General features: G+C 34.5%; 1 protein-coding gene and 1 non-coding gene across 2 annotated transcripts; one reads left to right on the top strand and one right to left on the bottom strand.

Moving 5' to 3' along the window:
* Positions 1-6,102: 6,102 nt before the first annotated feature.
* On the bottom strand, positions 6,103-11,427 carry DEG8 (Trypsin family protein with PDZ domain-containing protein). The gene is made up of 15 exons (XM_039033242.2): positions 11,106-11,427; positions 10,739-10,919; positions 10,450-10,569; positions 9,980-10,073; positions 9,764-9,862; positions 9,569-9,635; positions 9,271-9,346; positions 9,120-9,186; positions 8,286-8,503; positions 8,051-8,118; positions 7,791-7,870; positions 7,074-7,160; positions 6,846-6,953; positions 6,460-6,682; positions 6,103-6,347 (listed from the first exon to the last, which is right to left on the bottom strand). The coding sequence occupies exons 2-14, from the start codon at positions 10,915-10,917 to the stop codon at positions 6,557-6,559; spliced, it is 1,389 nt and encodes a 462-aa protein (XP_038889170.1). The 5' UTR covers positions 10,918-10,919; positions 11,106-11,427; the 3' UTR covers positions 6,103-6,347; positions 6,460-6,556.
* A 1,701-nt stretch (positions 11,428-13,128) lies between these two features.
* Positions 13,129-13,209, top strand: TRNAL-CAG (transfer RNA leucine (anticodon CAG)). Its single transcript has one exon. It is a non-coding gene; the product is annotated as a tRNA-Leu (tRNA).
* The last annotated feature ends 12,794 nt before the right edge of the window (positions 13,210-26,003 follow it).

Here is a 26,003-nt window from a genome sequence, read left to right as displayed (position 1 = left end):
TGCCCTAAATCTCGTAAGGTCCTGTAGTTTGTAATTATACTGTACAAACATTTTATTTATTTAATGAAATATGAGATGTTTTATTTGACATTTAGTAGCATTAAACCCACAAACCAATAACTAACATCCAAGGTTATCTTTTGTAACTTAAACATGTATGTAGAGACAAACATGTGGATCATGTTTAAGTGATAACCTAAATGGTCTGTGGTAGATGGATAAGGTTGGATACCTTATCCTAGTGACACTACGAGTATGACCAACTTTGTAAATATTATACTTATTGTAAAGTGCTATAAGTGGTATGATCTTGATCATTCATGTGGAGACATGTGAGTATGGGTATTCTATACAAATGAGTTTATATAAGACCAGACCACGAAATGACTAGTCTCATTATATAACACGATTCATAATAGAGACTTACATTTCACTAGAATGATCATAGGTGACATGACCCGAATCCTGGGTGATTTGTAAACTTTACCTATAAAGGCAGACCTTTGATTTGTATGAGTGAGAGTGGTTAGATCGTCGACTCAACAAGTCTACCATTTTGGGGATTCGTCTGATTGAGGAGCTAGGAACACAGCTACACAAGAGGAATTCACTACTTCTCCAACATCGAGGAAAGTAGATAAATTGCTCCCTTAAGGGCTGATTCCAAGGCTTGAACAATGTGGCACCACGCCCTCTCCTGGCCCTAGAGGGGTTTGGTCATAGTTGGACTATGACTTGTTGTTCATTAGTGGGATCAGTGGTACTTAAGGATTTAGATGTAACTACAGGGGCAAAATGATAATTTTGGCCTAGCTATACTTACGAGCAATTTGTGAATGGTCATTGCACTGTTGATTGGTTATATCAAATGTGAAGGAAATCAGACATGAGGATTTCCATGAGCTGTGGAATTATCGTTCCAAATTTCATTCGTATATGAACATTAACAATTACAATCAAGAAACGGAAACTACATGCTATGCACAAAACGAAATTACAGCATGCTTTACTACAGATCAAGGGATATAATTATACATACATTTGAAGACTCAACTTTAACATCTTTGATCACGAATGCTCGTTCACAACAATACCAAACACTACGATCTCCAAAATCACGAACACAACGGACTCCACACGAACGGCCTCCAGATAACCTTGACTATGTCGAGTTGAGTATGACACCACAATGGCTACCTTGATATTCTGGGTGTGAGAATCCAGAAGTGTGGACTCTGTGTGGACTTGGTTAGAGGCAAAGAATGGAGAAAGGACAATCGTGTAAATGATTGAGCAAGTGGGGGATGACAAGGTCTATTGTATAGACGATGCCTAATCGTCTAACAAAAGTTATGCAATCGTTTAGCTAATTGGCCAGCTGAATGACTACCGTACAGAAACACTCCACGATCGTTTAGTCTTTCCAAGTTGTTGTTTAATAAATCTTATTTACTTGACAGCTAACCGTGAAAACTTTTGGAGAATGGAAATCTCAAATCAACAACTACTAAATTTAGGAAAACATTTTTCCTTTTATCTCACGGTTATCATGAAACCACCAATAACCTCCCACTCAATTGGTTATTAGAGAAAAACAGATAATTATCCAATAATTAATATTATTATAAATATATATGATAACCAACTTAACATAGTATATTTATAACCTATGGTTTTAATATTTCATCTCATGAAACATATAAACCATAGCTCTTTTTCTATTTCATGGCACTTAATGTAAATCTCATTTACATAAATCCTCCACTCGATGTATCTCATACACCACACCGATCATATATATATAATCGAATTACCTCTTGTCAATTTGAACATTTCAAATCAGCACCAAGAACTGATCCTCAACTCATCCATTAAGCTACCAAGGGGACCTTATGGACCTGTAGCTCGACGCTCCAACGGTACGTGAATAACTGTCTAAACTCTTTAGTCACGGGATTCACCATCCGTTAACTGCCAAACACTCCACTAAAGATTGACAACTGAACTCTCCTTACTATATGTCCATCTGAACCAATCAACAGTTCAATAATCCTTCACAGATCGCTTGTAATTATAGCTCGGCCAATAATCGTTATGTCCCTGTAGTTACATCTAACTTCTTAAGTACCACTGGTCCCTCTAATGAACATAAATCATAGTCTTACTATAACCGAGTCCTCTCTTCTAAAGAGAAGTTGTGGCCACTATGTTTAAGCCCCGGAATCATCCCTTAAAAGAGTAATCTATCTACTTACCTTGCTCCGGGGAAGGAGTGAATTCCATCTTGTGCAACTGAGTTTCTAGCTCCCAAATCAGACAAGTCCCCAAAAAGGTAAACATGTTGAGTTGGCAATCTAGTCATTCTCACCCATACTAACTAAATGACCTCCCTCAAAGGCAGGAGTTCCCAAAACACTCAGGATTAAGGTCATGTCACCTATGGTCATTTAGGTGAGATGTAAGTCTCTAGTATCAACGGCGTTATATACAGAGACGAATCATCTCGTGGTCCGGTCTTATACAAACTCTTTGTATAGGACACCCCCACTCGCATGTCTCTACATGAATGGTCAGGATCTACCATCTGTAGTAGTTCACAACACTTGCAAACCTCTACAAAGCAAGCCGTATCCGTAGTGTCACCAGGATCAGGTATCCCACCTTAATCCTTATACTACAGACCTATTTAGGTTATCACTTAAGGTGTGATCCACTTGTATATCTCATATACATGCTTAAGTTTACATATGATAACCATGGAGCTTTGTTTATTGGATATGAGTAAATGCCAGAATGAAATAACTCTTATTTTATTCAGAACAATGTGTATATATTACAAACTACGAGACTCTAAGAGAATTAGGACACCAATCCCAACACAATGGACACAAAAATATATTTGTACTGCGAAGAGTGTAATTATCGGTCTTTAGTGAATGTCCGACAGTTAATGGATGTTGAATAATATAATTAAAGGAGTTTAATTAATTATTTAAGTACCATTGAAACTTCAAGCTACATGTCCATGAGGTCCCCTTTGTAGCTCAACAGGGATTAAATGAGAATCAATTTTGGATTAATTTGAATTGTTCAAATTAATTGAGGAAATTAATTGTATGTGATATATTTTATTTTAATTTAATTATATATGATATAATTACTATAATGTATTTGATACGTTATAATATAAAGTTTATCTGAAAGAAAATAAATATTTGAATATGATTCAAGCATTAATTATGTGAATTGGATTCATATAATTAAATTTAGTATAAATGACATGCATTAATGAGAGAATTAAACTATAGATTATATTGTATTTGGTACGATATTAAACTATAGGTTATATGTTATATTTGACGTATCATATAGTTTAATATATATTATATGATATAGTGTTTATCATATAAATATATATTAATGTTTTATCAAAATATATTTTTTTATTTATTTTAAATTTTTTGAAAAATTATCTTGAGAGTCCTCGCCCCTTTTCTCTGTACAACGTGCGTGTGTGAGTGGTGAGCATATATGTTGATTTTTCTATTTCTTCCATGTTTGAGTTTTTACAGAGAACTCTGTGAAAAACTGATAGAAGAAATCCAGAAAAAATTCTCAAGTTCTCACCCTTTCCTTCTCTTAATCCCACTCATTCTCTTCCAAAATACCAAAAGTCCACAACTCCTTGGATTCTCATCCTAGAGAATACAGGGGAAGCTTTTGTGGTGGTGGCAATTAGGATTTCGAGTTCGTGGCCATTTTGGAGAAGGAATCATACGTGAAGATCGAATTTTCAAGGGTGAGTCCTCCTTATCTCTCTTTTCTCAATTTCCATTTAGCACGCTCTAATTTTTTTTTCTTTTGTTGCATAATGATTCTATAAAATTGGGATTTGGGTATGATCCCCATTCCGCTCACGAACCTTAACCAATTCTTTGATTTTGGAGAATGTAACAATCGTACCATTCAAATCAAAGGTCATTGAATTATTCCTATCATCTACAACCTTCTTCAATAGAATGCAGTGGATTAATGAACTGCTAAAGATAATATTCATGTCCACGAATCGCCCAAATACTATCTTCTTGAAGAGGCAAGCTGAGTGGGAGTAAGTTTCTCTTTCACAATCTTGTTAGTCATCCCAATGTGAGAGGATAGGCTGGTCGCTTGGCCTAAAAATTGATCCTAAGGAGGAATCTTGAATTGTCTAGTCATACTGCACTGAATAACAAAGAACACGAGAAATTAAGCATTTTGTTTAATACTCGATACTCAGTGTATGATACTTGATGCGCGATACTCGATACTCGATATACGATACACGATACGTGATTGCTCAATACCCGATACAGGATATATGCTACAGAGTGACCCTTACTTGCTACATTACATGTGACTAAATGGTCGGTTATCGAGCATTCGGTTTGATTTTCCACCTTCATGACTTATCCTACTTAAATCTTAAACTCTAGACGATTCGAAATACCAGAAATATGAAAACAAAAATGAAAAAAAAATCGAGCTCTAGCCAAACATGCAAGATATGAAAACTGAAATGAAAATCGTATTGGTCAAGTATCGAGGAACATGCAAGTGCATGATGACAAAATATAACAAACAAAGAGACGAATAATGCCAATATATAAACAAAGAGAATAATGTTACCTGATGTAGAGAGAATCGAGAGAGTTTCGAGTGTAGAGGTGCAGTCGTTGAGGGATATAAAATCAAAAGATGAGATAGAATAGTCTGAGATACGAGTTGAAGTGGTAAAATAATGGACTTCAAATAGGTTAAGAATTCAAAAAATTCAAAATGATCGAGTATACGTTAATCGAGTATCGAGTATGACGTGGCTATAATCGAGTATACACATTTTAATTGCACACGTATTGAGTTACCATGCATCCGGGTATTGAGTGACCGTGCATCAAGGATCATGTGATGAGTAATCGAGGATCAAGTGATGGAAAATCGAGGATCGAGTTCCTTGATAGGCCCAGCTACGTGGGATGCATCTCAGGGACGAAGTGATAAAATCATACGTAGATGATATCAGCAGAATGCCACTTCCCATTACTTTTTCTTATTGTCACACTCACACATTATTTGTTACAAATGACATGGAGTACCAGAAAGCTCTAGGGCAGGGCCGCACCTCAACGAGTCCAAAGTTGGACAAGCTTAAATTTATGGGATATATATTTGTGCAAAGTATTATTATAGTTTTTCTTCTTCCTTGATTTCAAATAGGAAAGGCTTTTTGTAATTCATCTTTAGATGTTCGGAGTTCTTATTTATTTATTTTATTTATCAATGAAATTTATTTATTTTTCTTAAGAAAAATGGATAAATTATGAAAAAAAATCGAACTGCTTACATTGTTATTTTATTCATCAAGAAAATTTATTTCTTTTCTTAAAAAAAAGGAATAATTGTGAAAAATATCCGGGTTAGATCACTTTAGTTTGTAAACATCATCATATGATGGTATTGACATTCTTTCACGTAAACAAATAAAATTAGGAGGAAGATTTAACATTCACTTTAGTACATCACTGATTGAAATCCATTTTTGTTGGTGGATCATCTTTGGAAGTCATCCACCTTCATCTTTGATTAAGCCAACTTTAATTTTTGTAAATTCAAAAATTGATGGCCTAAACAAATTTGGCATCTAAGAGATACGCCAAATATCATACGTAAGAGGTTATTTTGTTTAAGTTTATTATAGGATAACTATGTTGTAACGTGTGAGAATAATCACTCGCTAATTTAAAACATATTTTTAATCATTCAAAAACAATTATAATACTAAGAAAAATGCATTTAAAGTATAAAACCAAACAAGAAATTTACATCGGTTCGATTCATCAACGGAAACTACTTATAAAGATACCTCATAAATCAGTTTACCCAAAAAAAGTTTACACACTGATTAAACCCAACTTTTTTGTATTCATATTTCAATGTTAAAGTAACAAAAGATTAAAAAAATTTGTTACTTGAGCACTTTACAAATGATATTCATGTAATAATTCCAGAACAACAAACAGAGCAGATAAAGAGCAAAAACAGGGCAGATGAAGTAGTTAAGCAAGATTACAGAAGCACATATCGACTCTTGAATTGAATCCATCATGGGAATCGGATTAATCAGTGACAGTTAATCTTTACATAAACATTTACATCAATTCTAACAAAAGCTAATATTTGATTCTTCCATCTCTCCCTTACCATCAAGGCATCACGTTCAAATTTGATTCTTCCATCTCTCCCTTACCATCAAGGCATCACGTTCAAAAGTTGAATCCACCCCCATGAGAACTCACCACATTTCAGGCTTGCTGTTATAATATAAAATATGCAACTCAGACAAAACAATTCAAATTATCTCACAGCAACTCAGCAATTTTCATGGAAAGCTTTGGTTTTATGACAAAAGATCACTCATTTTACCTCAAGCTTTGCTTTGCTTCCATTGCTCCGTTTAATCTTCTTCTTCATTTGATCTGAGTAGAATGTCAAAAGAGTTATCGTGTTATTGAAGAATTTTCTACCGACTTTCTTCTAATATCAATGGCAGGTCCAAAGTTTGCCCTCCTCTCTTTATCTTCAAAATAACTTTGTCTCCTGCGTTGTACTCATCCAATAACTTGTACAATTCTGCTTTATTCTTTACCTGTAAACAGATGTGAAAACCGTATATCTTTAAGAAACAATGGCAACTTTCTTAAATATTATGGAGGGACATTTCATTGTTCATGCCCTTATACAGAAATGTTCTCCCTGTTTAATGCAGCGGCTGGAAATACAACATTTTTTGGGAAAGAAAAGGGGCATACCGGCTTATTATCGATGGCAGCAATGATATCCCCAAGTACTATATTACCTGCAAAACCTCTGGTGGTGGGCAAAAGTCCGGCTTCGGCTGCAGGACTATTTGCATGAACCTAAGGAGTAAAAGCCAAAAATAAAAAGGCTATAAATAATCTTAAAGAGAATTACTTGATACATGTTAGAAGGTAAAGAATAATAATGAAGAAGATGAAATTAGTCTGGGGAGAGTCTACCTGCAGAATTAGAGCTCCATCACGAACGTTGAGTTGATTTGCGATTAGGTCAGGAGCAAAATCTACATTTATGCCAGCCCGCACGACCTGTATGAAAACCCAGAATCTTGATCATGAATGGTTTAGAGCCTTTGTAATGGTTTATAATGGTTTACACCGTATAAAGTAAAGGTAGAATCTGACTGTTAAAAGAAGCAAGCTAACATAACTAACTAAAAATATAGGCTGGCTTCAGAAACAAATACACACATCTTATAATCTTGTATAGCAACCAAATTAACCATTAAGTTAAAAATACAAGTTTAGTTCTTGAACTTTTAAGTTTGTATCAAATAAGTCTTTCAACTTATTCGAAAACTTTCAATATTGTATCTAATTGGTCCCTTAATTTTTTAAAAAAGTGTCTAATAAGTTCATAAATATTTAATTCTATGTCTAATAAGGCTCCAGCTTCCAATTTTGCATCTAATAGGTTATTGACCTATTCGATATTTTTTATAATTCACAAACCTATGGAACAAAAAATTAAAAGTTGAATGTCCTATTAGATAAAAACTTCAATTTTAAAATTATAAGCTTAGAGACCTATAAGATACTTTTTAAAGTTCATTTTAAAGTCCATGAACTTACTAGATACAAACATGAAAAGTTTAAGGACTAAACTCTAACTTCACCTTAATCTTACACCTTAATTCACTAGAAAGCAAGATCACTTACTCTACCAAATTGGATCAACTGAGGTACAATCTTGATTACAGTTGAAGATGGGATTGCAAAACCGACACCAGCTGATGTTCCTGCAACCATAATAGTACAGAGTAATGTTAATCACATTCCAAATGGCATCGTTGAAGAGTAGGACGAGGTAAATGTGAAAATCGCAACAGCTACCCAGTTGTTGCAGCCAGGATGCAACTGAGTGTTATAAATATTGAATTAAGCATTGATGGTGAACTGATACTTGGCAGGAGAAGTACCTGTTTGAGTAAAAATAGCAGTATTGATGCCAACTAAGTTTCCTTTCGAATCAAGTAGAGGACCTCCACTGTCAAAGATACAGGAAAACTTGAGCTCCTTAATGTCAAAATTAAATACATATAGTGGTAAGTAACACATTCAACAATTAAAGAAAGGAATAATACGGAAGACAAGATTTTCCTAAAGAAAGAATGAATGTGGGGGAATTCATTTTAGGATGAATCTTAGACTAACCTATTCCCAGGATTGATAGCTGCGTCTGTTTGAATTCCACCCCCGATGGTGACACCAGTCTGACTAAAAATGTCGCGATTTAGTCCACTAATGACTCCAACTGTGAGAGTATGATCAAAACCAAATGGATTTCCAATTGCCAAGCACTGTTGTCCCACTTTAAGAGAAGATGACTTCCCCACCTTGATTGGCCTCAATAAATCGTTTGAGGCATCCACCTGCAAGGAGACAGAGATTATCTCATTTTTAGTTAGACTTGAAAAACAATGGGGGCCATTCGGTCCCAAAAAAGTTGGAATCCAATCTAAAAATGACCCAACGATGCACCATCTTGAGGGAGCATGTTAAGGATCTCACCTTAAAAAAATAAAGGGGTCTCACACCCAAGATAGTCCTTTCATTGCCAATTGATTTTATGATATATGGTATTAGAGCCATCAAGCCCAAATAGGCCCTTGGTCAAAAAAATAAATAGAGATCTGATTTAAAAATCATAAACCTAAAGAGGCACCATTTTGAGAAAGCATATGGAAGATTTCAGACTAAAAAAATTAAGGGGTCTCACCCTCTTTATAAGATAGATGAGCTACTCCTCTTATTGGCATGCCCATGTTATCAAATAAATCATAAATGCTTGAACTAATAAACCTAAACGTATGCATCGATTGTTGACGTTAGAGCTAATAAATCTAAAATCCAAATAAACCGGTGTCAGCATTAAAAATTCGTTTAATTCCTTTAAAAGAAAAGTACTCAATCCAAACTTGAATAGAGATACAATACTCATCCAAAAGTGGAAATTCTTGGAGAAAATTTAAAGTTGAAAAGCCTTACCTTCAGAACAGCAAGATCCTTCGTGCGGTCTGCACCAACAAGCTTGCCTTCAAAATTCTTTTGTATCCTATTCAAAGATTTAGAAATTTGAGGAAACAGATACGTGTTGTTTATCACAGTAGTATATTGGTCTAACTTCAAGTGTCCTCACCCATCAGATGCTAGAATATTAACTCGTGCAACAACCTGCCCAGCGCTCGGATTTCTTGCAAGGGTACTTGCAATTACTGTTTAGTAATAAAAAAGAAAAGTTATGAGGGAATTTTGCACTTCTTTTTGAAATGACAGTCTAAGGTTTATTAGGTGAATACTAGGCTTGGCATTAGAAATGTCATATTTTGGTAAAACTACATTGCAAATTTCAGATGATCTTTTATGAAGTCATTCAATGTATTGTTGTTTCTAGTTGTATGTGGAGACCATTTCACTAGGTCGTTAAAAGCACTCACCATGATAATTTGTTACTATATGTCCTTGATCATCCCACACTACTCCGGACCCATTTCCTTCAGGAATCTACGAATGGGCATGGTAATTATGAAGACTATCAAAAAAGGAGCCATAACAAACGGCTTGGGACATGCAAATTCGTAATGTGTCATAGTTGCTAAAACAACATTAAACATAGTTTTATTGCCAATTACCTCAACCATACCAGTTACGTTGAGTTGAGGACGCAAAGTCACGTCGAAAATGTTGACAACGGAGTATGTATTTTTCTCAAACAATTCGACAATTCTTTCCTGTCAATCACATATTTCTCATTCACACACCATGATAAATAACAACAGTGCAATAAAGTTCCAAAACAAATCAAGTGGAAAGAAAGCAAATATAAGTATCTAGTGAGAAGAAAGAACCTCTGTAGGGAAAAGGGTTCCAGAAGGTGAAATAGTGGGAGTTACTTCATCTATGGTTACAGATGGATCGCCCAAAGCTTGAGCTGTAAATACACTACACAACTTGGTTATAAATAAGTTATTTTCTCATAAGTGTAACAAAGTATAAGCCGCTAAACAAAGCCATAAAAGCCACTTGGTGTAGTAAATTAACAATTATGCTTCTTAGAACCCCCAGATCAGAAATTTGCACATTTCAAGTTGAGAGGGAAGATTTGTACATGCTTTCAGTTTCGAAATTTAACAAGTTTGCTATTTAACCCAACATTTCATTTTCACATACAAAAAATGAACAATGTCACCGTTGCGATCAAGGATATTTCATCCGTGACAGAAGATTACATGACAAGTTGAGGCCAGTCTAGAAGAACTAAATCCAAGTTCACTAAGTAGAGCATAAAGCTGAAATAGTGAGACAAGTAGTCAAGTACCTAGAAGGATAAGGCCACAAACTCAGAAACAAACTAGCAAATAACGTCCGCCGACGAGTTGTGAAGAGAAATTTTCTGCTCACTACAGAAGCAAGATCCCCAGAGTCATCATCAGCACTCCTGAATAATCAACTAAACTAATTACAGAGCTTCACACAAAGTCCAAAACCAACAACCAACAACAAAACTCAGAAGTAAAACACCTAAATGAAAATCAATGTGTAAAAGATGAACAAAGATTTTGATCAGACGATGCAGTAGCACAGAGTAAAAAGGAGAGAAAAACAACCTTCTAATGGAAATGAATTCGGAAATGCTGGGATTTGAAGTAGAGGGCTGGGAAGAAGAGCATACAGAAGACACACTATCAAAGCACAGTTCTCTCCTTCCCAAGAAATGGGTCGAAGTCGAAACACCAGATTTTGCCACCATTCGCAGTTGCGGAGTATTACATGCCAGAACTTGCATTTCTAAGCAATAAATTTAGAAGTAAATAAAGCAAATTTCAAGACCAAACGGATAATAAAATCATCCAAGGTAGCATAGGAAGACTAATTTCACAATTTCCAAATGGTTCCTCACTCACAAATCTCCATTGAATTAATAAAGAAGCAAAGAGGTAATTTTAAATGCCCCCATTAAGACAAATTACTAACCTGAAGATGAAATCTCAACAGATGCAGCAAAATCAGAGACAATGAGATAGGAAAACTGAGAGAGGCGATAACTGGAAGTGTTACCCAACAACCCAATTGAAAGAGAAGAGATTAGAGAGCAAATGGGCACTAGGTTTGGCAACAGCTCCACTCAGTAATGGAAGGCTCTTTCTGAGAAGAGGGTTTTTGAGATACACTGCGTATATAGTTTATATATCCTCTTCGTCCATGGAAGCTCTATGGAACTGTCAAGCTTACATGGTCCATAACCAACCATCAAAGATCAACCAATTCTCTTTTCGCTAATTAAAAAAAAAAAAAGGATTAATCTCTGAGTTGGGGGATTATAGTTTTACTGTCAATAATGGTTGAGATAAGTTTAGACCAGAGAGAGTATTCAGCATAGTACATGGTGAAAAAGGATATTTGGAAGTGTTCTACCATTGGAATTGAAGATTGGTACCTTATGTTAACACAAAAGCATCATCTAAATTTATTTCATTCCAAATCTATACAAGCAACAAGCATTTAGGCCAATATGTAGTCTTTTTACAAACTCTGTTGACGTTATGATTTCAAGCTAATTTACCTCTCTCCATGGCAATTCCGATTTTGGTTCTAAGTTTTTTAAATTTACATATCTTTCTTCGCATTTTTTTTTAAAGTATTGATATAATTAAATTTATTAAAATTCATAAGTTTATCCTTTTTGACTAATTGATGATTTAAGATTGTATCAAAGTAGAAGATCTTATGAGTTTTCAACAAATTTTCAAGCTACAAGTGAGGAGAAGTGTTAAAGTCTCCATATAATTATGGACTCACTAGTGATTTAACCACTTCTCTATTTAGAGTTGTGTATGTAGAGTTACACATTTTAAAAAATTCAACTTAAGTCCTTAAGTCGTAACTCTCATGTAGGTAAAGAATTTCGATTAGTCTACTAATTTGTAATTTTATGTCTAATATTTTTTTAAAAGTAATGGATATCTTAAAAAAATGGAAGTTCACTCATATATTACGTGCAAAACTAATAATTCTATTTATTGAAAATTTTAATTATAATTTTTCAATAGTTAAGAAAATACTTTTTTAAGAGTTTAAATTGAAGAATCTATGCTAGGTTTATAGTACAAACACTAAACTAATTTATTATGGTCATGTTGACCATTTTATTCATGTATCTTGAAACTTGTTTTATTGTGGTCTGTATACTTTTAATAAATCTTAAAATTAATATTTACCGCTAGTTTATTGTTGTTAACCTTTTTTTCTTTTATGAAAATATCTATTCATTTTCCTTTTATAAATTTTGAAAAACATATTTGCATTAGATTTTTTTAAAACGAAACTTATTATTATTATTTTATCAAGGTTAATAAAAAGTAACTTCAAACGGTTGGAAACGGCAGGACCCTCAGAACGACGAATAGTAAATCGCCAAGGCACAACGATTAGGCGAAGAACAAAATCTACAAAATAGAAACTCGTTAAGGCTGAGCTATGGAGCTCGCTCTCTTTAAGACGTTTTGCGGCTCTGTCCAAATTTGCAAGCAGGTCTGAAGATTTCCACGTCGTCCCTAGGATAAAACAGCCAAATGAAAACATCGGAAATGTACCATTACCGAGGAAAATGAAGAGAGAATTTAGAAAATGAATTATGTGTATTACGAACTGCTGAAAGTCTCGCCTTTTATAGACGTTTTAAAATTAATCAATGGGCTTCATCCGACCGATTGCGGCACGTGTGGATGTCCATCTAACCTACATTGGTCTATCTCCTCACTTCCTCCAAAAACATGGGTGCCCTCTTGAGGTCAAAACCCAAAATACAAGGTTGGAATACATAAATGAGATTTCCAGCACCAAATTTTCTAATATGAGATTCTCCAACTAAAAAAATTGGTTCCTTCTAATTTTGTAAATTTGCACCTAACACAAACTAACCCAACTAAGTGCCTAAAGTTTTTTTGTATTCGTAAACAATTAATTAAATATACAAACATTTTGGGTATCGTGCTATGTCAAGATGGCCGAGTTGGTCTAAGGCGCCAGTTTCAGGTACTGGTCCGAAAGGGCATGGGTTCGAATCCCATTCTTGACATCCCTTTTTGTTTTTTGTTTTTTTTTTTTTAAACACTTCCTTATTTTCTAATTTTTTAAAGGGAGCATTTTCAATATAATTTTCATTTAAATAAAACATTATAAAATTTAATAATAAATACAATAATATTCTAATTTGACAAATTCAAATTCTATCCAAATCAATACAAAATTTATTTGTCATAAAATCATCTATCCAAATGGTCATAAAAACCTCTAATGAGCTGTAATACTATTTAAAAAGTCACATTGGTCACAAAAATCATCTATTGAAAAAGCACTAAAATGATCTATCTAATGTAAAGAGCTATATGTAGAAAACTGGATAGACGATAGGTTTAATGCTTCAAAGTTTCTAGGACTAAAAACTTAAATTAAACTAAATTAACCTTTATGAACGGGGATAAAACATAGAACAAAGAGGTTTAGAAAGATAGAAATTAAGAGGGAGTGAGCGATGACTAGACTACAGTCAAGGAATATAAGCCTCGTCCCCATGTTGCTCGTAGAGAAAAATGTTCCTCGCTCCCTCTTCTATTCTACTTGCAATCAAGAATCTTCTATCCCATTCAAAGTGGGTTCCCATAGAACCCGACCATAGGTAAAATGGATAACTCTAATAGAAATCAAACATACACATTACCTCAAATGATTAAACTCAAAAAGTAAAAAGCAGAGAAAAAAGAATACTAATGTCATATAGCCCCTACAAAGTTTGGTTACAAAAAAACAGAACCTACCCTTTTGAAGCTTTTAATAACTTTCTCTAGCAGCTAACTTTCCTTTTACAATTCAAACATAAATGACATTAACTCAAAAACTTGCTAATCTAGGCTTATATATATTAAAAATACAAAAGCAAAACAAAACTTAAGAGGAAGAAAAGAGAAATGAAGAAGGCCGTATTTCAATCTTCCCATTTGGAAAAGTAATGCAACTCAATTTATGGTGACACCAACTAAGCTGGTTTCTTGTAATCCTCTTCATATTTAACATCCTCGACACCAACTTCAAATCCACCATTGTTAAGAAGCAAAGTTCATCATCATTTGGGTCATCTTCTTCTATATCCTCTTTGCAATTCTTCAACATGCACTTTTTTCTCTTTACTATCTTCCTCAATTTTCTCTCTTTCTGCAAAAAGAACAAAAAAAATTAATGTTTCTATCTAAGTAATTTAATGAATGATAAGAACTTGAATGCAACTATGAAGTTTAATGGGAAAAAAAACAAACTTTTTGGAGGTGTAAAAGAATTTGTGTTTGAATCTTGGAATGTGAAGGACTTGTACATTCTTGTTTTGCTTCTAAACAACACTTTAAAGTTGATATATGAACAAGTTTGTCTGCTTCAATGAACTGCCACAAGATTCTTATGGATTCTTGTTGTATCTTTATAAGCCTATCGATTTTAACTGCATTTTCCTTGTCATCTTCTTCTGTTCCTCCTTTGTTCTTATTGTTTTTCACTTCATCTTCTACCATCAAAGGCAAATTTACAAATAGTTAGCTTCCTTCGGTTGCAAACTATATATACGTAATGTATTAGATAAACATGGATTTCATCTAATCAATAAAAATAAATCACAATGAGAAGAGAAACTCGTGTATTTTATAATGTATTGTCATTTGTTTCAAAAAATACTTGTATTATTTCAAAAGTTACAGTGTTACATTTCTTTTTTTTTTTTTCTTTTTTTTTTTTTGTAAATGTTTCAAAACTAACCTTGCAATAAATTTTTTTTATAGGATTTTGGATATGAATTGTGACCTAAAACGAGTGTGATATGGCTTTATTTTGACATCATTTTTCGTTTTAGGTCATCATCATATCATTCTATATCCCAATTATTATCTACTATTCTATCAAATTTACATTGCAATTATATTTTTAAAAAATTAATGAGGAGTTGAGTAATATTGCAACATTTTTATAAATGGATATTTTTTTTTGTACCTTTTGGTCTTTATATTTTCTATTTAGTTTTTATTTGGTGTATAGGTTTTGAAAGGTTATAATTCATAAGTTTAAAGTTTCATTTCAATCTAATCCTTAAATTTTATGGTTTTTAATATTTATTTATTAATTTTAAAAAATAAAAAAATATAATTAAATAATTTTTACTATTTTTTTAAACCATATTAAAATTTCAATTAAGAAGATGAAGGATTTAAAATGATTATTTAGTGAAAAATTAAAAATCTCAAGAATAAAAGGTTATATTTTGAAGATTATGAATTAAAATAAAATTAAACTCGGGTTAGAGCTAAAGGAAATACCATTTGACTCACGTTTGACGAGAGGGACTTGCAGAAGCTTTCTCCTAGCAAGTCGATTTCTAACATAACATTCAACTCTGGATCCTTCATCAAACGATTCATTCTCCATAAATCTCTGAATCATCACTTGAAAATGCTCAAATTTCTCAGCGACTTCATTGAATATGCAACCTCCATAACCTTCTCTGCCATAAATCTCCAAGGTTTTCTTGTACTGCCACACAATAAACTCCCAAGAAACCCATAATTGCATTACATACACCAACTCCAGTTCCTCATCAATTCCTCTGGTTTCCCCTGTTTTCTTATCTGGCTTACACCCACAAAACCCTCTCGATAAAACTGATTCCACCGACTCCTTCGATTGCATCCTTCTCAACTCTGTAAAATTCTACTTGGGTCAAGATTCATTCAATTATCGAAACGGAATTTCGTTACGACTAGAACTGACCTTTTGCGTACGTGTTTTGGTGATTTAAGGTGTCGTACTTTCGCATCTTTTCTATGTATAGCTTGTGGAATATGTGGAGTTCTTTTATTGAGTCTCTATGATTGAAGCTTTCTTCTTTCTTCCATGGCTTTAAATCGTTTTCATTTGTTATTGGGTACTCTGATTCTTCGGGAATTGATGGCAGAACAGATTTGGCTTTGGCGTCGGCTTTGGCTTTCATAATCTGAATTTGTAAAGCTTTTATAAAGTTATCATCTTCTGACTCGATTTCAGCAGAGTCTTCAATTTTACTAGCTTCGATAGAGTCATCAAATTCGTCAAACCCATTATCGTCTTCGATTCTGACATCATTGGTGCAATCCAAACCATTTGGAGAAACATTTTCTGAGACTTCTTTGGGATGAAGACTGAAATTTGGATCAGGATTGGAAGGAATCGAGCAGTGTTCTTCAAGAAAATCGCTTTCGTTTGAAGTATCGGATCTGACTGAATCAACATTCTCTCTATTTGTCAAAAATTCTTCGTAAGTTGGAAACCGAAAGCTTAAAGCTGAAAAGGGCGTTTCAATTTCATTATGATTGAAACTTTCTTGTAAAGCTTCATCACAATTTTCTTCAAACAGAGGCTGTTTGTGGTTGGAGGTTTTGAAGTACCTGAAGTAGCCGAGGAGGAGTGGGAACAGAGCACAGAACAAGACCAATAATGCTTTAAAAAGAACAACCAAAATGTTGTACAAGTGTTCATTAACAGGAAAAGAAAACTGGGTATTGGACAATAGCTTCATCCGTGAGATAACTTTTGAAATTGGTTCCTCTGTTTTATGAAGAGAAAACAGAGCATGTTTCTGAAACCTAGATGGATGGTGTTTTTGAAACATAATCTTGAAGATTTTCGGAAATTTTGAGAACCCTTTTTAGTCAATACGATTTATGGAAAGTTGAATTTCGTTTTTGATTCCCAGAAATTCTCGTTTAGTGAATTTTAGAATTTTTGGAAGGCAGGTTGATGAACATGGAAATTATTTATTTCTAAAAAGAAAAAATCTATTTTTAAGCCTAAAGAAAGATATTTTATGAAAGAAAATATAACTTTTGTTTTGACTTTATTTTTATTTCTCATCTTTAAAGTCGAAGAGCATGGTAGTGGTTGTGGCCGTCATATATAATCCGTCATTTTCATGGACGACCGACTTTCTAAATATAATTTTCATTTTACTCTCATTAACGATTGACCTTGTTTTTATTGGGTATGGAGTAACCTAATTGTTTAAGAAAGTATTTTACTCCTAATTTTTAATTGTATTTTAGGTTAAAGTATAATTTTGGTAGTTGTACTCTTGTTGGCACTCAAAACTCGTCCGCCTTAGCTTTTGTTATAGGTTTCCAATGACCTTGACTTCTAGTCCACTTCCCCTTGGTCTAATCTTAATATTCTTTGAGCCGACTTGAGTAAGTAATCCTTACACTGGTGTTATGCTGAGTTTGCTATACTTTGATGCTTAAACTAGTATAAAGAGTGACTAATTCAATCAATCACAAAAAGAAGTAAGGTCGGTTCTCTCTTTCGAAAATTACTTACTCTCCCCATTAAGATGTCAAATAAAACTATTTATAAGTTTGTCCTTTGACTCATGTCTACAATTACATTTAACGACGGTGGTATTAAGGACATTTTTGGCACTCAAGGTTACAGGGTGTCAGTCCATATCTAACTCAATATTTTTTTGATTGGTATATATTCATTAACTCGACTGATCAATCTAAACCTTTATGGATTGACATTTCTCTTTTTTTTTTAACGTGGATTCCGTCATTGATAAATGTCATATTTTGCACGTTTTTGTCTTTAAATTATGGTTAATTCATCTTAAAAGTGTGTATATGATGCATTATTAAAGCCCAAGGAAGTCCTAAGTTAGTCAAGATAAGTTATTACATCTTTTATGAGTAATTTGGGTAATTTTGATGACGTTTTGAAGTGAATGAGGAGTATTTTGAGATTACCTGAGCAATGTTGTAATGTTGTAGGCAAATTTAGGGAAAAAGTTGCTTTAGTGCGACCGCATCATGCAAACAATGCGATTGTATTGTGCCCTAGACCCAGAAAAATGAAATTTTCATACCGTTCTTATTTTGCTATTTTTTTCGCTCCCAAGTCGATCTTTGACCATGAATTCAACTAGAGTTTCATGGAACATAGATTTCAACCCTTGTTCATGAAGGAATTCTAAATAGAAAACCAGTGAGTGAAAGCAGATCATTCCAAACTCTCTTGAGAAAGAACACAAACAATTACAGTAAACAAGAACATATTATGCATAACGAGTAAATTACATGTTTCTTTTAAGAACAAACAAGAGATAGAGTATGCAATACCTTTGAAGAATCTTTCTTTAAGTATCCCTTGTTCGTTCAGCAACGCGTCCAACAACACATCTCAAACGCAACGGTCAAAACTTGATCTCAACGATCAACTGGATGAACCTCAACTCTCAAACAGAACTGAACACAACCACAAAAGGTTACCTTGGTATTCTCGGTGTGAGAATCCAGGTGTTGTGGTTTCTGTATGACTTTGGTTAGAGGAATGAATGAGGTAAACGATCGAGTAAGTGTGAGAAGAAAGAAGTCTATTGTATAGACTTGATACTCAATCGTGTAGTAAGAAGAAGCCCATCATATAGACTTGTTACTCGATCGTGTAGCAATGAGTAATAATTGTATAGTAAACTCGATACTTGATCGTTTAGGCTGTAAGATACTATCGTTTAGTAAAACTCTTTTACTCGATAGTTTTTCTTTATGTGAGATGATACAAAATGAATCATCACCATCATTTGATTTGAAAAACCATTTTTCTTACGTCATCTCACAGTTACCATAAACTGCAAATAACCTCCCACTCAAGTCGGTTATTAAGAAAAAGAATAATTACTTATCACATAATTAATATATTATAAATAAATATAATAACTAACTTATCATATTATATTTATAACCTATAGTTTTAATATTTCATCATATGAAATACATAAACCATAGTTCTTTTTTCTATTTTATGGTATTTAATATAAATCACATTTATATTAATTCCTCCAATGATAATGTATCAAATACATCATATCAATTATCACATATAATTGAATTTCCTTTTGTTAATTTGAATACTTCAAACTAACCCAAAATCTGATTCTCAACTCGAACCCATTGAGCTACCAAAGGGACCTTTTGGACTTGTAGCTTGAAGCTCCAACGGTATGTGAATATCTGACTAAACTCTTTAATCATGATATTCACCATCAGTTAACTATCGGACACTCCACTAAAGACCAACAGTTGCACTCTTCGCACTACAGATATATTTCTATGTCCATATAACCAATCAACAATGCGATTGTTGGGATTGATATCCTAATTTTCCCAGAGTCTCGTTGTTTTGTAAAGATACACATTGTTCAATGAATAAAATAAGTGTTATTTAATTCTGGCATTTACTCATATCCAATAAACAAAGCTTCTTGGTTATCTTATGGGAACTTAAGCATGTATATGTGATAACCTAAATAGGTTTGTAGTATAAGGATTAAGATGGGATACTTGATCCTGGTGACACTACGGATACAACCCGCTTTGTAGAGGTTTGCAAGTGTTGTAAACTATTGCAGATAGTAGATCCTAACCATTCGTGTGGAGAAGTGCGAGCGGGGGTGTCCTATACAAAGAGTTTGTATAAGACCTGGCCCACGAGATGACTAGACTGTGTATATAACGTCGTTGATACTAGAGACTTGCATCTCACCTAAACGATCATAGGTGACATGACCTCAATCTTGAGTGTTTTGGGATCTCCTGCCTTTGAGGGCGGTCCTTTGATTAGTATAGGTGAGAGTGGCCAGATTGCCAACTCAACATGCCTACCTTTTTGGGGACTTGTCTGATCTGGGAGCTAGGAACTCAATTTACAATATGGAATTCACTTCTTTCCCGAAGCAAGGATAAGTAGAGAGATTGCTCCCTTAAGAGCTGATTCTGGGGCTTGAACATAGTGGCTACAACTTCTCTTTGGAAGAGAAGACTCAGTCATAGTAAGACTATGACTTATGTTCATTAAAGAGATCAGTGGTACTTAAGGAGACAAATGTAACTACAGGGGCATAACGGTTATTAGCCCAGCTGTACTTACGAGCGATTTGTGAAGGGTTGTTGCACTGCTGATTAGTTAAGATGAACACATAATATATCTGTGGTAAGGAGAGTTTAGTTGTCGGTCTTTAGTGAAGTGTTTGGCAGTTAACGGATGGTGGATCCCGTGACTAAAGAGTTTAGTCAGTTATTCACGTACCGTTGGAGCTTCGAGCTACAGGTCCATGAGGTCCCCTTGGTAGCTTAATGGATTCAGTTGAGAATCAATTATTGGTGTTGATTTGAAATGTTCAAATTGACAAGAGGTATTTTGATTATATGTGATATAATCGGTTTGATGTATGAGATATATCTAGTGGAGGATTGATGTAAATACGATTTACATTAAGTACCATGGAATAGAAAAAGAACTATGGTTTATATATTTCGTGAGATGAAATATTAAAACTATAAGTTATAAGTATAGTATGATACGTTGATTATCATTTATATTTATAATAATATTAATTATTAGATAATTAATTCTTTTTCTTTTAATAACCAAATTAGTGGGTGGTTATTGAATCATGGTAACCGTGAGTTTAAAAGGAAAATTGTTTTCCTATTTTCAAAAATGTTTTTCTTAAACGATTGAAAAGGTTTTGAGTTTTCTCTCCGCGCAAAAGAAACTCACGAAGTCGTTAAGTAAATTCAGATTTACTAAACGACGACTGGGCGAGCTAAACGGTCGTGCAGTGGCGAGCTAAACGATCGCATAGTTTTGTTAGACGATCACTTGCCTTAAGTAAACGATCGTGTAGTGTTTGTAGGCGACAGACCGAGCTAAACGATCACATAGCTTTTGCTAGACGATCGCTTAGCTTTATCCAAACGATTGGGCATCGACCTATACGATAAGTCTCCGCCATCTCCCACTTGCCCAGTCGTGTACGCGATCGGTGTTTCCTCTTTCGTCTGCCTTATACCAAGTCCGAACAGAGCTCACCCTCTGGATTTTCATACCGAGAATACCAAGGTCGCCTTGTTGGTGGTGTCAGACTCAACTCGACACCGTCGAGGTTTTCTGGAGGTTGTTTGTGGTGTTGTGGAGGTCGTGCTGTTGCTGAGAAGTTTGTGGCCGAGGCGATCATTGAGGACGGGCACAAAGTGTTCGTGCTGTGTTCGTTGCGGTGTTACGGTCGTGTAGATTGAGCGTTTGTGGTCGCTGTTGTTCGAGCGTTCGTGTGCAACGGAGCGTGGAGAAGCTTCTGACCTTATTCGTATAGTTTGCCCTTTGTGCATTTGTTGTTCATGCTGTAATTTCTACATTTTATTTGTATAACCGCTTGTTTGAAGTCGACTGTAAATGCATTGTTTATTCATGACTATAATTTGGAATTATCATTCTTCCGCTGCTAAAGCTTTTGGGTTTAAATTCCCTTTTTGTTAAAGTTTTCGGTATTACAAAGTGTTAATTGTAAGGGCCCCTATGTTTTTGGGCGAAATTAACATTGCAATCGAGTCTGTAATTCAAATTTTTTGAGTTCATCGAGTCGTTCGTGATGAAGCTTCAGTGCATGGCGATGCGGTTCTCAACGAAGAAGAAGACCAAGCGTTGATCGGATGGTAAACGATCATTGGGATTTAACTAAGCGATCGTTTAGATATTTTTTCTAGACGATTGTGTAGTATTATCTAATCAATCGTTTAGCTAATGCTAAACGATGGGGTAAATCGTTTACCATATCGTGTAGCGTTGGTTGCGCGATCGAGTAGGCGTTGGAAGTAGACGATCATAGTGGGAGCATGTGATGCTCATCGTTTAGTACAGAGGCACGCGCTAGACGATTGTGTAGTTAGCAAGCTTCATCGCTTAGTCACTACCTATGTGATCATGCGTATGCGATACGGAGGCGCTAGCTAAGTGATCGATTAGGTGATGGTGCTTCGCGACATTGTAGTCGCTTAGACAATCGCAGAAGGCAGGCGTTTTGCGGAGTGCACTAAGCGATCGTGTACTTCAGGCTTCATCACTTAGTAAAGTTACACGACCGTGTAGTAACAACTAAATGATTGTTTTGATTTTTCTAGACAATCGTATAGTAAATGCTAAATGATCATTTAACTTTGGGAGCGTGGGTACGCGATAGAGCAAAATGTTTATGTTATCGTGTAAATGATCGCAGGGTGCTATATATACGATGGTTGGAGAAGCAATGCTTTGTTCGAGTGGTTCAAGACCTGGTTCGCCTATTTGAACCGGAGACTTCTTGTCTTTGTAATAGTTAGCTTTTCTTTTGTGTTTTAAGGCAATTTTACCCGGTTCATCAACTTTTATTGTTTATACATGTGATGTATGATACTTATATGCCAAAGTATTTGTCATATAGTTAAAAATCCACCTTAGGTTGTGCAATTAATCATGCATCATATATTATAATTGTTATAATCGAGCATGAAGAAATTACTTGAAAGCATGCGCATGCATCATGAAATATAAGAGTTATATTTTGCATGCAGTGAGCATTATCATGTATCATCCTTTTATTATAAATGTTATAGTCTAAGGGTGAATGGAAGCATGTTTTACTTGTTTCATTGCGGTTTTGTATAAGTGTTATATAAAAGAAGTAGCAATGAATGGACAATGCATTGAGCATGACACTTAGGCTGTTTATAAGCATTATGAATGCCTTACATGTGTTAGCTTCGCATTGTGGTGGTTGTTTCCGTTTATAAGTGTTATAAAGGAAATTAGACCTAAAATCAATATTTATAATAATATTAATTATTGGATAATTAATTAGTTTTCTTTTAATAACCAAATTAGTGGGTGGTTATTGAATCATGGTAATTGTGAGCTAAAAAGGAAAATGGTTTTCCTATTTTCAAAAATGTTTTTTTTAAACGATTGAAAAGGTTTTGAGTTTTCTCTCTGCGCAAAAGAAACTCACGAAGTCGTCAAATAAATTCAGATTTACTAAACGACGGTTGGACGAGCTAGACGATTGTGCAGTGGCGAGCTAAACGATCGTGCAGTATTTACTAAACGATAGCATAGTTTTGCTAGACGATCACTTGCCCTAAGTAAATGATCGTGTAGTATCTGTAGGCGACAGAACGAGCTAAACGATCACATAGATTTTGCTAGACGATCACTTAGCTTTATCTAAACGATTGGGCATCGACCTATACGATAGGTCTCCGCCATCTCTCACTTGCCCAGTTGTGTACGCGATCGGTGTTTCCTTCTTTGTCTGCCTCATACCAAGTCTGAACAGAGCCACCTTCTAGATTCTCACACTGAGAATATCAAGGTCGCCTTATTGGTGGTATCAGACTCAACTCGACACCATCGAGATTTTTTGGAGGTTGTTCGTGGTGCTGTTAAGGCCGTGTTGTTGCTGAGGAGTTCGTGGCCGAGGCGATCGTTGAGGACGAGTGTGAAGTGTTCGTGCTGTGTTCGTTGCGGTGTTGCAGTCGTGTAGATCGAGCGTTCATGGTCGCTATTGTTCGAGCGTTCATGCGCAACGGAGCGTGAAGACGCTTCTGCCATTGTTCGTATAGTTTGCCCTTTGTGCATTTGTTGTTCATGCTGTAATTTCTGCATTTTATTTGTATAACCGCTTGTTTGAAGTCGACTGTAAATGCATTGTTTATTCATGATTGTAATTTGAAATTATCGTTCTTCTGTTGCTTGTGAAAATCACAAATCCAATTTCTTTCAATGATGACCCTTCACAAATCGCTCGTAATTACAGTTAGACCAATTTACCGTTTTGCCCCTGTAGTTACATCTAACTTCTTAAGTACTACTGATTCCTCCAATGAACAATAAGTCATAATCCCACTATGACTGAGTTCTTTCTTCCCAAGAGAGGGTGTGGCTACTATGTTCAAGACTCGGAATCAGCCCTTAAAGGAGCAATTTATCTACTTACCCATGCTTCGGGGAAGGAGTGAATTTCATCTTGTGTAGTCGAGTTCTTAGCTCCCCAATTAGATGAATCCCTAAAATGGTAAGCTTATTGAGTTGGCAATCTGGCCACTCTCACCCATACAAATTAAATGACCATCCTCATAGGCAGAAATTCCCAACTCACTCAAAATTAAGGTCATATCTCCTATGGTCATTCTAGTGAAATGTAAGTCTCAATTATCAATGGCGTTATATAAAGAGACTAATCATTTCGTGGTCTGGTCTTATACAAACTCTTTGTATAGTATACCCTGCTCGCATGTCTCCACATGAATGGTCAGGATCAGACCATTTGTAGCACTTTACAACACTTGTAAAATCTACAAAGTAGGTCGTATCCGTATTATCGCCAAGATAAGGTATCCCTCCTTTATCCATCTACTACAGACCATTTAGGTTATTACTTAAGGCATGATCCACTTGTATGTCTCTATATACATACTTAAGCTACATAACTAATCTCGGATCTTAGTTTATTGGATTGAGTAAATGCTTATAAAAAAAATACTTATTTTATTAATAACAATATGTTTACATAGTGTTTACAAACTACGAGACTACCAGGAGATTTAGGACACAAATCCCAATAGTTCAACCACGGCGTTCGATATAAAGCATTTGAATCATCAAAAGAAGTGGAATCTGTGACTTGGCAAAAAAAACCCCATATTTTCGTCTATACTTCCTTCAAGAACGAGTTCATATGAAGTATAAGTTTCCTTCGGTCATCTTTACCCATGAGATTGCGTTGTAGAGAGAGATTCACCATGAGAAATGTTGAATAAATCTTAGAGGACTTCCTAATAGTGTAGGCTTGCTCAAATTTTATTGTTTGCTGATTTTCCAGATTTCTCTTTTTTGGTACTTTGCTATTATTCTTATCTAATTTTTGTCATTACATTATTTTGTTCCATTGTAATTCATTACACTTGATTTAATGAAGTCTATTTGTCCTTATTCACTTATGGGCTAATTTTCTTAAGGGATTTAGTCTTGTGGATACCCTAAAAGAAAAAAAGGCTTAGTTAATACAACATATTGTATTGCTCTCGCTTTCCATTTCTTTTATTGAAATTGTCATCTTGTTAACTTTATGATCACTTAAAACATGCTATTTGAGTCTTATGCTGAGAAAGTTAAGATACAAATGGATCTCGCAAAAGAATATGAGACAAAAAACCCAAACATAGATTGTCATGTGACCTTAGACATAAGACACATAGGACTAAAGAAATATATGAAATTATATAAGAACTAATTAGCCATAGAAATATAGGACAATTTACTTAGGCTTGGATACTTGAAAACAAGGTTGAATAGAAGTTTTTCTTAGTTCGTAGGATAGTGATGCGATTTCAATGCAACCGCATGGTGTAATGTAGTTTATCCATGGATTGGAACTTGACTTGAGTTTTTTGTTTCCTTTTATTGTTTGTCTTTATTAATGGCAAACAACCCAAAAACAACTAATTTTATAGGTCATCACTTGATTTACATTAAAAAAACTCTTTCTTAGAAAAAATGAATTGTATAAATAGTCTTTGAGAAAATGATACTTGGAATAGTTCCATTTTATTGTTTGTTGACCGTGTATGCTTGCACTTGACCCTAAATATTCTTAATTATTTTCCATTAATATACATTTTGGTTATCCCTTATGCCTCCTTCCAGTCTCATGGGTTTGGGCCAGCTTATGAACTCTAGACATTGTCTTGGGCAACTCTCAACATACTCTAAGACTTGTTTAATATTAAAAATGTACTTTCAAATGTCTAATGCTAATCTCAATACTTTCAATAATTTTAAATTTAGTCTATTATTAATTTATGGTTGTTTTTTTTTTTAATTCTTTAAAATATTTATTAGCATTTTTACCATAAATTTATCATGTTCATATTTTTTTTATATATTTTTTTATAATTATTTCAACAATAACTTCAAAAGAACTAAACTTAAGATTTATTG

Source organism: Benincasa hispida, chromosome 6, assembly GCF_027475165.1.
Source record: "Benincasa hispida cultivar pf3 chromosome 6, pf3_genome.v1.1, whole genome shotgun sequence".
Lineage (NCBI taxonomy): Eukaryota > Viridiplantae > Streptophyta > Magnoliopsida > Cucurbitales > Cucurbitaceae > Benincasa > Benincasa hispida.
This window is presented reverse-complemented; position numbering and strand designations above follow the sequence as displayed.

Coding starts and splice junctions, on each gene's coding strand:
- DEG8 (XM_039033242.2), bottom strand. CDS start 10,917: ATGCAAGTTCTGGCATGTAATACTCCGCAACTGCGAATGGTGGCAAAA. Junction 9,347..9,568: donor TATAGTAACAAATTATCATG/GTGAGTGCTTTT, acceptor ATTACTAAACAG/TAATTGCAAGTACCCTTGCA. Junction 7,161..7,790: donor AGTTGATCCAATTTGGTAGA/GTAAGTGATCTT, acceptor GTTTTCATACAG/GTCGTGCGGGCTGGCATAAA.